The sequence below is a fragment of the Cyclopterus lumpus genome, chromosome 2 (genome assembly GCF_009769545.1).
Source record: "Cyclopterus lumpus isolate fCycLum1 chromosome 2, fCycLum1.pri, whole genome shotgun sequence".
NCBI lineage: Eukaryota > Metazoa > Chordata > Actinopteri > Perciformes > Cyclopteridae > Cyclopterus > Cyclopterus lumpus.
In genome coordinates this window covers 11,170,726-11,184,414 of record NC_046967.1, presented here as the reverse complement: position 1 = coordinate 11,184,414, position 13,689 = coordinate 11,170,726, and the positions used below count along the sequence as shown (strand labels likewise).

General features: G+C 46.4%; 2 protein-coding genes across 3 annotated transcripts; both read left to right on the top strand.

The window, feature by feature from the left end:
- Positions 1-1,170: 1,170 nt before the first annotated feature.
- Positions 1,171-7,923, top strand: LOC117742796 (ribose-phosphate pyrophosphokinase 2). Of its 2 annotated transcripts, XM_034550434.1 has the most exons (7): positions 1,171-1,503; positions 3,865-4,048; positions 5,136-5,234; positions 5,473-5,597; positions 5,750-5,923; positions 6,470-6,629; positions 6,833-7,923. In XM_034550434.1, the coding sequence occupies exons 1-7, from the start codon at positions 1,382-1,384 to the stop codon at positions 6,923-6,925; spliced, it is 957 nt and encodes a 318-aa protein (XP_034406325.1). In that variant the 5' UTR covers positions 1,171-1,381; the 3' UTR covers positions 6,926-7,923. The 2 variants fall into 2 exon arrangements, with proteins under 2 accessions (XP_034406325.1, XP_034406334.1); XM_034550443.1 differs by lacking the exon at positions 1,171-1,503 and having other exon boundaries at positions 3,934-4,048; positions 5,110-5,234.
- Positions 7,924-8,662: 739 nt separating this feature from the next.
- LOC117743024 (thymosin beta-12-like) lies at positions 8,663-10,954 on the top strand. The gene is made up of 3 exons (XM_034550754.1): positions 8,663-8,794; positions 9,779-9,891; positions 10,050-10,954. The coding sequence occupies exons 2-3, from the start codon at positions 9,792-9,794 to the stop codon at positions 10,079-10,081; spliced, it is 132 nt and encodes a 43-aa protein (XP_034406645.1). The 5' UTR covers positions 8,663-8,794; positions 9,779-9,791; the 3' UTR covers positions 10,082-10,954.
- Positions 10,955-13,689: the final 2,735 nt, after the last annotated feature.

Sequence of the window (13,689 nt, the reverse complement as noted above, 5' to 3'; positions counted from 1 at the left end):
TCTTTCTTTCTCGTCACGTTAAAAAAAAAAACAGTTGTTTTTTTTTTAAAGCTTTTTTTTTGTAAACGTTCGGTGCCATTTCTGGGAGTTTTCACATCAATAACAAAGCCGTCCGGTTGAAACCAGTTCAGCATAGATACACTCACAATTCAAAGATTTTCTAATCACTCGTCAGGACATTTAAAGTTAAGAATCTCTGAGTTTTTGGCAATCTGTCTCTTCAGGTCAATGATTAATCAAAGTCCATGTGAGCGAATACAAGTGCAAATAATCAAAGGGTGCTGGTTGTAGTTGAATTCCTGAAATGTATTTAGAAAGATGTTTTTCCTCCCATACAAACCCTCCACTTTCTAACCCGAGCTGTGTCTGAAGGACAGTTGGCTGCCCGGCACATGACGGCGATGATGGTAGAAAGTATGTCACCGCTGTCTCAGCTGACTTCTGAGTGGAACATCTAATTACAAGAGCCAATATCACAAGTGTCCAATGCAGCAGCGGTCAGGTGACCTCCTCCAGAAGACTTAAGAAAACCAGCAAATGGTATTATAAGAAGCTGGAAAGTGAGTTTGAGAAAAAACAAATACTAAGAAATTACAAGAAACAATACATACAAGCAATGCATTTTTCCTCTCCCATAAAATAATAATTAGCAAAGGGGAGGAGGATAAATAGAATTATAAAGTATAGGTATAACAATACAAAATAATGACAATAATATCAAAAAATGCTTATAATTATGAATAATCATATTTATTAGGGTCCGAGCAACTGACAAAGTCCCTATTTGTTTTACCTGTAATTTTAGTTATTATTTTTTTTAGCTTTTAGGATGTTATAATTATGTTATGTAAAGTTTCTTTGAGTACCACGAAAAGCGCTACATAAATTAAATGCATTATTATTATTATTTTTATTAATCACGTAAACCACGTAAGAAAAACAAATTAAAAATGTTTAAAAATACAACATAAAATAATAAAACATCAAGAATTTAAATGAAGCTGGTAAAAAAAAAAAAGTGCATTTTTAAAAGGAGATTAAAAATGCTAATGTTAGTGTGTTTAGTAATGATAAACAACACGCGCAACACGTAATAAGCGTCCACGTGACAGCGGACTGCTCCGCCAGCCAATGAGCGGAGGGCACCTCCCCTTTACAGCGCAGAGGCTTCCGGTTCGCTCGCTGGCCCCAGAGCTGCACCATTGCGATGCCACGGCTGCAGCATTAGCACGCTAACTTCCCCCCATTTTCACAGCCCCCTTAAGTGGGCGACCCGTCGGTTATTCTTTTGCTCTCCCTCCTTTTTCTTTTTCTTTCACGCGCTGCAAACGGGAGGGGTTGTTTTTTCTTTCTTTTCTTTCCTTTCTTTCCTTCCCCCGACATGCCGAACATCGTGCTTTTTAGCGGGAGCTCGCACCACGACCTGTCCCAGAAAGTGGCCGATCGGCTCGGACTGGAGCTGGGGAAAGTGATCACGAAAAAATTCAGCAACCAGGAGACATGGCAAGTAGACAAAAAAATACAAAAAAAAGTGGACTTGTGAACCCCTTTATTTTTACTTTTCCATATTCGTAAGAAACGAGGTTTTTTTTAGTTCCTATAGCTCACGTTACTACCCCATGTGGGTCCGGTTAGCTTGATGCTAACAATAGTTTACTATTCAGCGGGCTGTAAAGTGCACACGTGACTAGCTAGCCACATGTAAACACACCATGTGCCGTCCCGGTACCGGACAGCTTGTCTCCGCTCTCATTGCACTTTTAATTGTGTACGGGAGAGTTTTTTTAAAGGAATTAAAACCGTCAAATTACGCAACGTTATATTTTGTTCGGTGCGTATGATGCTAGCTACGCTAACGGTCCGTGTGATGGGGGAAGAGGCTAGGTTTTGTGTATCTGGTTTTTTAAATACCTTCTTCCTAGCTAGCTGTAATCATGACACCTGTTGATATAATACAAATATAGTCGTTGGCACACCTGATTAAACACTAGTTTAGGCACCACTGTTGCCTAAAGTCATTAAACGTGGCTTTAACGTGAGCTTAGCTGGCTAACGGACTCAAACATGTGGCTCACTGCAGTTGTGAAAGCATGTGACTTCAACCGTAACAGAGGTGTCGTCTCTTAAAGAATACCTTTCAGTTAAATAAGAATAAACATGTGTGGGTAGCTCTCGTGACTGCCTGTGTCGCTAGGGAAGTTAGCTGAAGTCACATGCACTTTTATTTTGTGCCCATTTACAGTTTAATTACTAACTGCACGCTGGTGGCGTACCATTAGCAAACTCCCCCCCCCCCCCCCCCCTTTTTTTTATTACTGTTGCTGCCTGGCCTTGAACAGTCCTGTAGAGGTCACGCAGCTTGCTTGAACCCTGCTGCAGGATGACCTTTTGGCTGCACGCTGGCCTCTTAGTTGCCCCGAACTCACCACAACCCTGTTTAAGCGGTGCAGCTTTAAACTTTGCATACATTTGAATGCATGTGTGGCTTTCTGCCTAAGTGCATTGTGTTGTCTTTGATTCAGCCCCAAAGGTATTAGTGTGTTTTGTGGCTTATTGAGTACACGTTGTCAGGGTTGTTTTTTAATTCGTGATGCACTCACTCTGGATAAAAGCATCCACCAGATGGGATGCCATGTTTTGTAATCGTTCCTTTTTTTAAAAATGTAACCAAAGGGTGCTTTCCAACTCTCCCCCGTTAAAACACGGCCTGCAAAGTTTTCTTGACCCCCTTTTGCCCCCAAAGACTCTGCAGTTGATGTTTACACCCACAACTCTAAAATCCAGGGAAAACTCTGATTATCCGCGCGCTGGTTTCTCTTGGGAACCCGGCTGTTTGGGTGCCGCGCTGCAAAACAAAGATTATTTTCCCATTCTCACAGACAAACAAGGAGGTGAGAACGATACGCTAATAACGGCGCTTCTCAGCGCCGGCACCGGTTTTGCAAGGTGACTCGCGGAGGCCAAGGACCAATGCGGAGGGAGTGGATTCCTGGGAAAGATATCTCAGGGAGCATGTACAAAAAAGACTTTGTCAACACGGCCTTGTTTTCTCTGTTATGGGCAGTGATCCAGATTTATTGTAGGTATCAGAAGATGATATTCAAACATGGCAGGACTGTGACCAAAGAAGACAGTAGGAAAGGAGAGTATCAAAGAGCAATGCATCCCAGATGTGAGGGATTTTCTTCTTCTTTTCCCTGTATTCGAGGCGTCACCTTTTGCGTCCTGTGTTGTTCCACCAAGACTGCAGTTTTAATTTCAGCATCTGTGGCAGGAAATGTTTTGGTCAAGGTGGTGGCGGTCCATCCACGTTGTCTCTCTTATTATTTATTAAAAGTACGGCATCGGAAATCATGATTGGTACCAAAACTCAAGATGGGGCTGAAACACTCGTCGATTGATCAATAAGTACAGACAAAAAGATGTATTGGCAACTATTTGAATACATTTCTACTACAATAATAGCTGTTAGCTTAACCGTTGGTCTCTTACGAGCGCGCTGTGACGCGTGTTTAAACGATTTGAGCGCAGGACACGCGTCTTGTGACCGCAGAGACGGTTACCCGTTACTACTGTACATGGCCAGTGATCACATGACTGAGGCCGGGGCGACGTGGTCATCCCCCCACAGAGGAATGTTTCACACGTGCTGTGGCTGGTTGGAAGTGCAGTTTTTTCCCCCCCCCCAAAGGCAGAGGGTGTCGGCCCAAACTGGTTTCTTGACATTCTTTCGTCCATAACTTTCTGCGTGGGGCGAACACGCTTAATTAGGAAGCGTATGACGTTTACTTTTGGAAAGAGATTGTTTCATTGAAATGTGCCGCTTCCCTAAACCCGCCATGTTCCCCTTTCTGTCGCTCACAGTGTGGAAATCGGGGAGAGCGTGCGCGGCGAGGACGTGTACATCGTGCAGAGCGGCTGCGGCGAAATCAACGACAACCTGATGGAGCTGCTCATCATGATAAACGCTTGTAAGATCGCCTCCTCGTCCCGCGTCACCGCCGTCATCCCCTGCTTCCCCTACGCCCGGCAGGACAAAAAGGACAAGGTAGAAACACAGACACGGCATCATCATCATCACCACAAAACCAATGTCCTGTTTAATCCTCTCCATGATGCCCCTTCACAAGACTTTTATTGATTACATGCATGCATAGGTCACCTCCCCAGCATTTATTAACATCTAACAAATGATTTACAACACGATCATTTACTTTTACTGGAAGCAGCTAAAAGTGGTTATTAATGTTTCAACAACTAACTCCTCCCATAAGTAGAGGCTACTGTATAAACGCATAAAACACAATTGTAATATATAATGTGTCCTCATAGATATTATATAATTTCTTAAATGTTCATATACTTATCCGTGTCTGCACCGTTGGTATTTCCACTGTAGGTGACCTTCTTCACTGCTGTGTTGATAAAACCTGCACGTACACGGCGTAACGTACACTGCGGCTGCCGTTTGAGCTCCTCTTTAAAATCCCAAACTTTCAGCAGGCTGAGAAACAGGTTCACACAACCCGCTTATCTTGTAAATCATTATCTGGTGTTGCCTCAGTTATTTATGCAACGACAGCAAGTCGGGTCCAAATGAAGCAACAAGAGAGCTCCGCTAGTCGGCACCTCCGTGCTCAAAGTTATTCAATACAGTTGCATTTGAGGGTCAAAGCTCTGCAAACACTTCGATTTACCACATCCATACTTTGAGTGGTATGCAGCAGGACGGAGTTTATCCCCTGAATAAGTCCACTTCACATTTCATTCCCCCGTCTGTGTGCGATAGCATTTAAATGTAAGAGTCTCGTCGACCTCGCTCTCCAAACAAACAGCATCTTCTCTGAGACGCTCCGCCACCATCTGCAGGTAGTCGCGTGTTTTGTCAACAGGCTCCGCAGCCTGAGGCGTACGTCTGAGCGAGGCCTAGATTAGTCCACACCCGGGCCGTAAAGGTCAAAAATAAACCCATCTTTCAGTAAGACGGTGCTCTCTTCCCTCAGCAAACGGAGGCTCATTTTAATATCGCATCAAATCATTTTGACAACGGATCTTTCTTATTTTTTTATAAAGGTTCCAACATTTCTTTTCTTACTTACTTACCTCAAGCGACTGTGTCTTGATGCTTGTCCCAGAGTCGAGCACCCATATCGGCCAAGCTGGTGGCAAACATGTTGTCTGTCGCCGGGGCCGACCACATCATCACCATGGATCTCCACGCCTCTCAGATCCAGGTCAGTACGCAGCCTTCTCTCTGGGTCTAGACTGTCCTTTTTTAAATTTAATGAACTGTACAGACGGGCATAAGGACCTATTGATATAATTAAGAGACTGGATATATGTATACAGTTGTTGTGTGGTTTGTATAACACGGTACGGTGGCCTCGTGTTATTAAAAGTTACATTTGCACATATTCCTGCACTGACTTTGAGCAGTTTGCTGTTCTTAACACTCGTGTCTTTTTCTTTCAGGGTTTCTTCGACATCGCCGTAGACAACCTTTACGCAGAGCCCGCCGTGCTTCAATGGATACGGGAAAACATCCCAGAATGGAAGAACTGCACTATCGTGTCTCCGGACGCCGGCGGAGCAAAACGGTACGAATCTGGTGACGTTTCTGGAATTAAACTCTGAAGCAGACGCGTGTTGCCGGTCAGACGTTCCTGCGGATGAGTGCTCGGCTCAAATGGGGAGTCAACACGAGCAGTTAGCGGCTTCCTCCGTGTCTAATGGGTCTTCCTTCCTCCAGCGTGACGTCCATCGCCGACCGCCTGAACGTGGACTTTGCTCTCATCCACAAAGAGAGGAAGAAGGCCAACGAAGTGGACCGCATGGTGCTGGTGGGCGACGTCAAGGACCGCGTGGCCATCCTGGTGGACGACATGGCCGACACCTGTGGAACCATCTGCCACGCCGCCGAAAAGTCAGTGTCATTAAAAAAAACGTCTTTAATTGTATGAGGGGATCCTCCGGCATGGCCTTGTCACGGTGTGTGTGTGAGATTGCAGCTCTCCTGCATCCCGGGAACAAAGGAGGCATTGTTTATCCGTCTTCTGTCCTGTGCATTCTACAATATGAGGATTTTATTTTTATTCATGCTCCGAGAAGAACAGGGGAAGATAATGAAAGAAAAGACGTGGATGGATCTTTCAGGAAGTGGCCATCCTAATATAATCGCACTACTTTAGGAGGAAGTTTAGACGGCTGGACTTACCACCGTTTTGCATTCAACACATTTTTTTCCTTCTTCATAATGTACACCTTTTTATAATCTGAAATTCTGATTCTTTATCTCGTATTTTAACCTCTTTACCTGCAACACACTGAGCTTAAAGCTGACTTAACTTTGTGGTGAAGCATCGAAAGACTAGGAATAAAATCAATCTGTTTTTATAATGGCAAATAAATTCCCCGTTTTTCAATCGATGATTTTTTTTTAAACTTTCTCAAAATGTGTTTCTCCTTCCAGGCTGATCGACGCTGGCGCGGTGAAGGTCTACGCCATCCTCACACACGGCATCTTCTCCGGTCCGGCCATCTCGCGCATCAACGGCGCCCCGTTCGAGGCCGTGGTGGTGACCAACACCATCCCACAGGAAGAGAAGATGAAGGCGTGCCCGAAAATACAGGTACACACAGTTTCTGACCTTTTTTTTTTTTAAATACACCATGTGTTTGTTTTCAAGGCCACTTGTGTTGTGTCTTACAACACCGCTAGATTCCAGGTCCCTCGAGGGCCTCGGACTGTTTCTCTTTCCTTTTTTTTTTAAAGATGTTTTTTACCTCCAGGCATGCAATAGGTTTCATATCACTCATGACTGTTTTCCTCCAGGTCATCGACATCTCCATGATCCTGGCGGAGGCGATCAGGAGAACCCACAACGGCGAGTCTGTGTCCTACCTCTTCAGCCACGTACCCTTGTAAAAGAAAGAGGGGGTGTCCTCCCTCCCCCCTCCCTGTTGGGCCACCCGGCTGGCACTTTTTGTCACACATCCTCCAGAATAAAAGGCCTGGTGTTTTTTTTTTTTTGCCAACCCCGTGTGACTGTTTAAAGGTCACGCCCTCACATTATCTTTGACATTCTCACCCAGGAGACGGCGTGAAATATCATTTCATTCTCAGAAGACCAAGTTTCTATTTATGAGCATCTCTTTTTTTTTTTTCTTCTTCTCGCCGATCTTGGTCACCCGAGGCTTGGCCTTCACTTTAACCAAAGGCTCCACTCATGTAAACGTGTATTTGTACCTCGCATTGAACTCGCTTGAAATGAAGCATTCCACTGAATCATGTGACACGAAATATGTTGGCCCCTTCCTGCTTCACCAAGTTATACAAATGGGTAAAGAAATGGCACCTTTTCCCCCTCAGTGTTGCTTTAACAGCTGCTACAAGTATTAACATAATATAGCCTAACCCTTTACTAGCTATATTGATTGTAATAGTTCATGCTTTGTCAGTTTAAAGCTGCACCACAAGTGTGTTGATCTGACCAAACGAGAGTACAATTAAGAACACGCATAACTTTTAATTTTGTGAGCCTTTAGTGAGCTGCTGTCCCCAGTGGTGGCTCATCAGTATGACACCCCTCTTATGTTAATTGTGCTATAAAACTAATAGATTTAGACACATCTCTCCAAACTCTCGACAGGTCTGTGGATAGGTGTCTGAAACGTGGTGTCGGTGGGTGTTTCACCCAAAGTTCCAAAAGGTCATGAAAGCAAATTGAGCCCGACGCTTGTTAAAGTGTCCAGATTTAAATTGGCATTACGGCTGTAAAGGGTCACTTAATTCCAATGAGGCAGGTTTGCCTGCAAGTGGATAAAAAAAATAATTAAAGTTGGTGAAAGCGTGATTTAATTTTGTTTTGTTTTATATGTAACACTTTGAGCTATTTCTTTGACAATAAAGCTTTTGACAATGTCTCATCTTTTGTTTTCCTCATTGTCATTTAATCTAACGCAACCTTAAATGAATTTAAATATGAATTTAGTTCCCATAATGGAATTCAATAAGTTTTATGAGTAAGTTGAATAAAATTATAGTTTGTTTTAGCTTCAGGGTAAACTAAAGATGTGGCTGTTATCTCTGGAAATCTGTATCTTAGGGTATTTACTGCACTTAAAGCTTATATCCATTTTCTAATATTTTACATAAACATTGGCTTCATTTAAATAACACAGTAAAACAGTTTGAATGCCGGGCTGTTAGTAATTAAATAATTTGATTGGATTATATTTTACTCTGGTGACGCATCTGAAAGCTTCTTCCACGAATGAACCGTCTAACTCCATCAGCGGCTCAATATTGATGCACGATGACCTAATAAACGTCATCTTCTGCCACCAGGGGGCGCTCCTTCACCACCAATGTGCAGGCGGATGGAAGTATGTGCCACTGATATCAATAAAGAGTGCTTTTAGTTGACATAACCGTAAAACATCTACAGTGGTGTCACAATAAAGTGTCAGGCCGCCATGCTGCTGGAAAACAAAGGGGGGGGGGCTTCACGCGCAAAGAAGCCCAATAAATCCATTTATTTCCATTTTCCTGAAGGGAGATGACACGAGGCTCCTCTTCTTCTTCTTCCTCTACTTCAGTGTGTTGGTGTTCGGCACCAGGAGGGTGTAGGGCTCTCGCCTCTCCAGCAGGGGGCCTCGGGAGGATGCGAGCCGGTGATGTCAGATGTCATTAGCATATTTCTGACTATATCTGATGCTTGCGCAAAGACGCGCACACTACTGCTGCTGCGACGCGCTGACCAAGAGCCCACCCGGACCATCAGCCACCACTTCGGTAAGCCTGCTCCAGACAAAGCGCTCCCATTGTGTGAGGCAGAGATGCTGCTCCGTGAGACACACGAGCTATCTCTATTTAAACGGATCATTATGGTATGGGAGGTAATGAAGCGCGTTATCTTTGTCGGAACACCGATTCCCTTTGTTTCCGTTTGTGCTCGTGCTGAATGGTTCCGTTATCCAAGCGATGCCCTTTTTTTTTTTTCCAGTCGGCCATCAACGCTGCCTGCTGGTTTATTTATCTTTTCTTTTTTTTTTACTAGGTATATTTTGAACTTGGATTTTAAAAAGGCATGACGTGAACGTGCCACAATGCCCGATCTGGGCGGCGGTTCCCTCCTGGAGGGGAGACGCAGCGTCCGTGACAATGTGGCACCATGTGGACACTTCTCAATATCAATATTTCACCGCTAGATTACTGCTTTTATAATCTCTACAGTTATCCTGCACACAAGCCATGCGGCTCCCCGCAGCCCCTCCTCCTCCCATTTGTCTCGGCCGTCGCAGAACTCCTGTTGTTATGTAAATGTGGCGGTCTGAACCCTTTTTGGACTGTCTTCATTGTGCCCCCCCCCCCTCCCAATCCCTCTGTGCGCCATCCCCGGGCTGAGTGTCCGGCTAACGGGGACGCACGGGAGGCGGATCACGCGTCGGTCGAGCTGCGGACGAACAAAAGGAGGGGCGGACGCACACTAGCTGGGGGGGGGGGGGGGGAAGTAGTCCGCGGTGTGAGTGCGCATGCAGTTGGAGTGAACAAGCGTTTTTTTTTTTTTCGGCCACTGAGATTTAGGCAACGCCCTTAGACTGATAAAAAAAAACAGAAAAAGTCAGGGTGAACCTCATGCTCCGGTGGGCTCTGCTTATACATCATTATTTTAACAGCCTAATAATACACATTAGATGGATATATATATATATATATATTTATTTATGTATGTTTGTGCCTTCTGTTAAAGTGCCTGCTCTCTTTCTCGTGTTTCAGACTACCTGCAACAATGAGTGACAAGCCCGACATTTCAGAAGTGAGCACCTTCGACAAGTCCAAGTTGAAGAAGACTGAGACCCAAGAGAAGAATCCCCTGCCTACACAAGAAGGTACCATTTAAATTCCTGCTGTGTGTGTGTGTGTGTGTGGGGGGGGGGAGGAGCTACATCACATTCCTTTTGACAGTTTCTGTGCTTTTTACTGACTCTAGTGTATAAAAGTAGAGCTTGACCCATGAATCTCATATCTCCTTTCCTCTCTTCCACAGCCATCGAACAGGAGAAGGCCGACAATGCGTGAAGCCCCTCCCCCCCGTCATGCACTGTACACCCCCTCCTCCTCCTCCTCCTCCCGCATTGCCTTGTTTTCAGCCACTTCTTCTAGATGTATAACTTTGTAACCGAAAGTATGAAACGACAACAATAACCAAGCTGCACAGCCTGTGGACCGGGTGACGCTTTCGACCAGGGGGGGGGGGGCCGGGCCTCGTCCCCTTCAATGGATTCCAAACCGTGAACCGCCTTCACGCAGGTCTTCCTAAAGGATGGGGAGGATTTGTGCGAGGCCGAGGGGGGGAACTGCGGAAGGTGTGTCGACACCACCTCCACAAGGGGACGGGGCGTGGCCCCCGCATCCCAGGAAGCTCACCTGCGTCTCTCACACACACACACACACACACCACCAACACCCAACTTCCTGTGCGGCTGCTTTTGCGCCCGAGCCGAGGCGTCAAGCTTCTTTTTTTGTTGTTGTTATTGTTTCTTCGTCTTCTAATTTTCGGGAAAATGCACAACTTTTTGTTTGTACGCTGGCCAAAATGTAAATGCCCCCCCCCCCCTTTCCCCCCAAAAAATTAGATACTGTTGTCTGTCACAATGTTTATTTTTTATTTTTTTGTACGTTCACGAGGATAAAAAAACAACCGGATTCCATCTAGATCTGGGAGGCGCTCAAATGGGACCTCGTTTACGGTTTAATTGTAACGCCCCTTCAGGAATCAGGATGGCTTCTGTGTCGTCTCCCGAGGAGGAACTGGGAAAGCAAAAATATTCCGGCAATTGATTCCATTTGTTTGCTTTCAACAGTAGAATTCAGTCATGTTACTCTGCCACAAACCAGAAATGGGTGAAAACCGTGAAATGTTGTAATAAAAAATAATTTGTTACTAAAGAATTGTGCCTGCAGAGTGCTTCTTCTGGCGTGTCCACGCCCAGTCACAGCCCTGGCGCTGTCACAAGTGCCTGTTTCACATTTGCAAAACGTAATGCAGACAAACTGCTCGTCTTTAGCCCGACACGCATTTCACACCAACGTACACTCTTCACATGCCAAACCGGCCTTCAGCATTACTTAAGGGACTATTAAAAGGCTCAAACGCCTCACGCCCACGTGTGTCGAGCCAGGCGGAGAAATGACAGCCACTTGTTAGACCGCCGGTCACGCCGGTCTTTTTCCTCCTCAGAGGCACAAAGCTCACCGTAAAGGAAACTATAGTCCTGCAAAACCAGGAAGTAAACTCAAAAAGCGCATCGGTCACATCGGTCATTGCTGGTGAGAAGAGAGGTGGCTTATGGGACGGCGAGGCCTTGAGCCTCAGGGGGAGATTTACACAACCCTTAATTAGCCACTGCCTGCAAAGCCTGAACGTCATCAGCGTGACATTCCTGCATGTACAGCTTCATGCAATGGTATTTTTATTCCATTGAGAACCCCCCTTTGGTTTATTCAGCCTGCATGTAGCATTGAATGCTAAAGCTATCAGCTATGACGTCGGGCATGAATCGTCACTTTTAAGCACGCCAGTATTCAACTCGTATCTTGTGGGCGTGCTTCGAGGTTTCTCAGCTATTTCTTCCCGGGCCGACGGCGAGATTGATCTCAGGCCACGAGCTAGTCCGCGACTCACTGTACGTGCGTGTAAATGGATTGTTGCTAAGTCAGTAATAAGGCATTAATCTGCGTGGCGGAGGCGGGGTGTGAGGCGTTGGGGTTAGAGGGTTGGTGCAGGGAGCCGAAGCCTCAGATGGGATTACCGCGGCCCTCTGCAGGCTGCACACACAGGAAGAAAGTGACGAAGGATTTGAGCTGGAGCGGCAGATGGGGTGGAGTCGTGGTAACCCATGGCAACAGCTGCTGCTGAGTCACTTCCTGGATCTGGGGCGGTCGGATGCTTGTTACCCCGCGTGGGGAGGAACATGGGATTATGAACGCAGCGCTTTCAAACCTGATTAACCAAGGCATCGGTTAATTGACGGTTCCCCAGTGGACACATGTTATTGTTGAGGCTCCAGGAACAAAGTGTCAAAGTGGCACAAATTCACTCCCAAAACTAACCTTGACATTCTAAGTGTCCCTCGAGCGTCAGTTTTGGACACGTCAGGGTTGTAAGTGTCTTTAAAAAATAAATAAATCGGTCTCCTGGGTGAAAGTCCTGTGTTTGTCTCTGTCTCTCTAATGACGTGGAGGGTTTGTGTTTCCTTTGCATCTCAACCGCGATGCTGAACACTGTACACATTGTACCTCGACAGCCTGATTGTCTCCAAGCGAGTGCAGACTCTCTCCAGCTCCATAGTTGGAGGGGAAATAAATGAACCGCCACATATCAGTAAAGCTCATTCCCCCAAAGCGTCCTTCTGTTGACTGCTACATCTTATCCGCAGTAGTCAATTACCTTCCTATCACTCGCGTGGCAGAGACAAACACTGGGTCTGCTCTCCATTTCCATGGCAACTACCCACCCAGGAGCTGCATTCGGCTGCAGAGACACAAGCAGAGAGAAACATGCACGATTGTGTCATCGCCACGGTTTCCTGTCCAAACCGCCGCTCTCTAGATGGTCATTGTTTAGCGTTGTGCCACCTCGGCCGCAGCCGGCTGATGTTGATAAGCACGCATCAAGCCTCGATGCAGCGGCCATGTTTTATGGGTTGAGGGCCATGTGTGTGTTGGCTCACGGGATGCGACTGCAGGGAGGCGATGAAAGCGCCTCGCGGGTGAAACTCGACTGGAGCTAAAGGAATGATTCGTCCGAGCTGAAGGAGTTTTCTGGTGAACCCGAGACGTGTGTTTGATTCAGAGAGTTCACCCAATCAATTCATTTCAAATGAGTTTGTGTTTTTAGTGCAGGTGTTTTGCGCACTGGATGACATAAGTTTGTCGATGTTGACCCATCACACATCGGACAGCTTCGGCCAGTCATGTCCTCTTCGTGCAATGTGTTTACAGATAAGTTCTGCTCGGCATCCGGAGGAAGCAGGAACTCACTTTTTATAGCACGTTTGTGAACAAAGAAACAAAGTGCTCTGAAATAGACCTTTTAACCTCACAGCTGTAAGAAAGAGGCTCAAAACCACCTCGCTCTCCTGTTGCATCAAGGACCATTGCATCACATCCTGTGGATCAGTGAAAGTCCGTTAGACAGTTGTGTTACTGCTACTTACACCATCAAACTGGCTTGTTAAGAATCGGTGGTGCAGAGAGCGGGCGTGGTCCCCCGTTCCAGCAGCAGGCTGCCTGCCTGTCTATAGCTTGGGTTGATTATCCCAGACATGCTCTATTAGCGAGGCCCCAGATGGGCCCTGATCGATGCGGTCTAAATGCTCTTCTGGATCGCTTGTAAATGCATTAGCCAGAGCGCTGCGCATGAATCGATGCTGCAGACAGAGGAGCAGAGTGTCACATTGAGTCGTCGCTACTTGATGAGATGGTCCAGAGGACCCTCCGCGACCGTAAACAGAGCGTGACCTCTGCAGCGGGCGCGCACGTGTCATCGCACACGATCCGGTGGACAGATGTGCGTGCCGCTCGCCGTTCGGGGGGCTCGTGTGAGCCGCCTCGGCGCATCCACGAGGTGCAAAAGACACAGAGAAGCTCTCAGCGGGCGCTCTCCTGAGGGGTGACGCAGAGCG

Excerpts from the sequence above, each read along its gene's own strand:
- LOC117742796 (XM_034550434.1), top strand. The coding sequence starts at position 1,382 with ATGCCGAACATCGTGCTTTTTAGCGGGAGCTCGCACCACGACCTGTCC. Across the intron at positions 1,504-3,864 it reads TTCAGCAACCAGGAGACATG|TGTGGAAATCGGGGAGAGCG; the intron begins GCAAGTAGACAA and ends TGTCGCTCACAG. Across the intron at positions 4,049-5,135 it reads GGCAGGACAAAAAGGACAAG|AGTCGAGCACCCATATCGGC; the intron begins GTAGAAACACAG and ends TGCTTGTCCCAG.
- LOC117743024 (XM_034550754.1), top strand. The coding sequence starts at position 9,792 with ATGAGTGACAAGCCCGACATTTCAGAAGTGAGCACCTTCGACAAGTCC. Across the intron at positions 9,892-10,049 it reads TCCCCTGCCTACACAAGAAG|CCATCGAACAGGAGAAGGCC; the intron begins GTACCATTTAAA and ends TCTCTTCCACAG.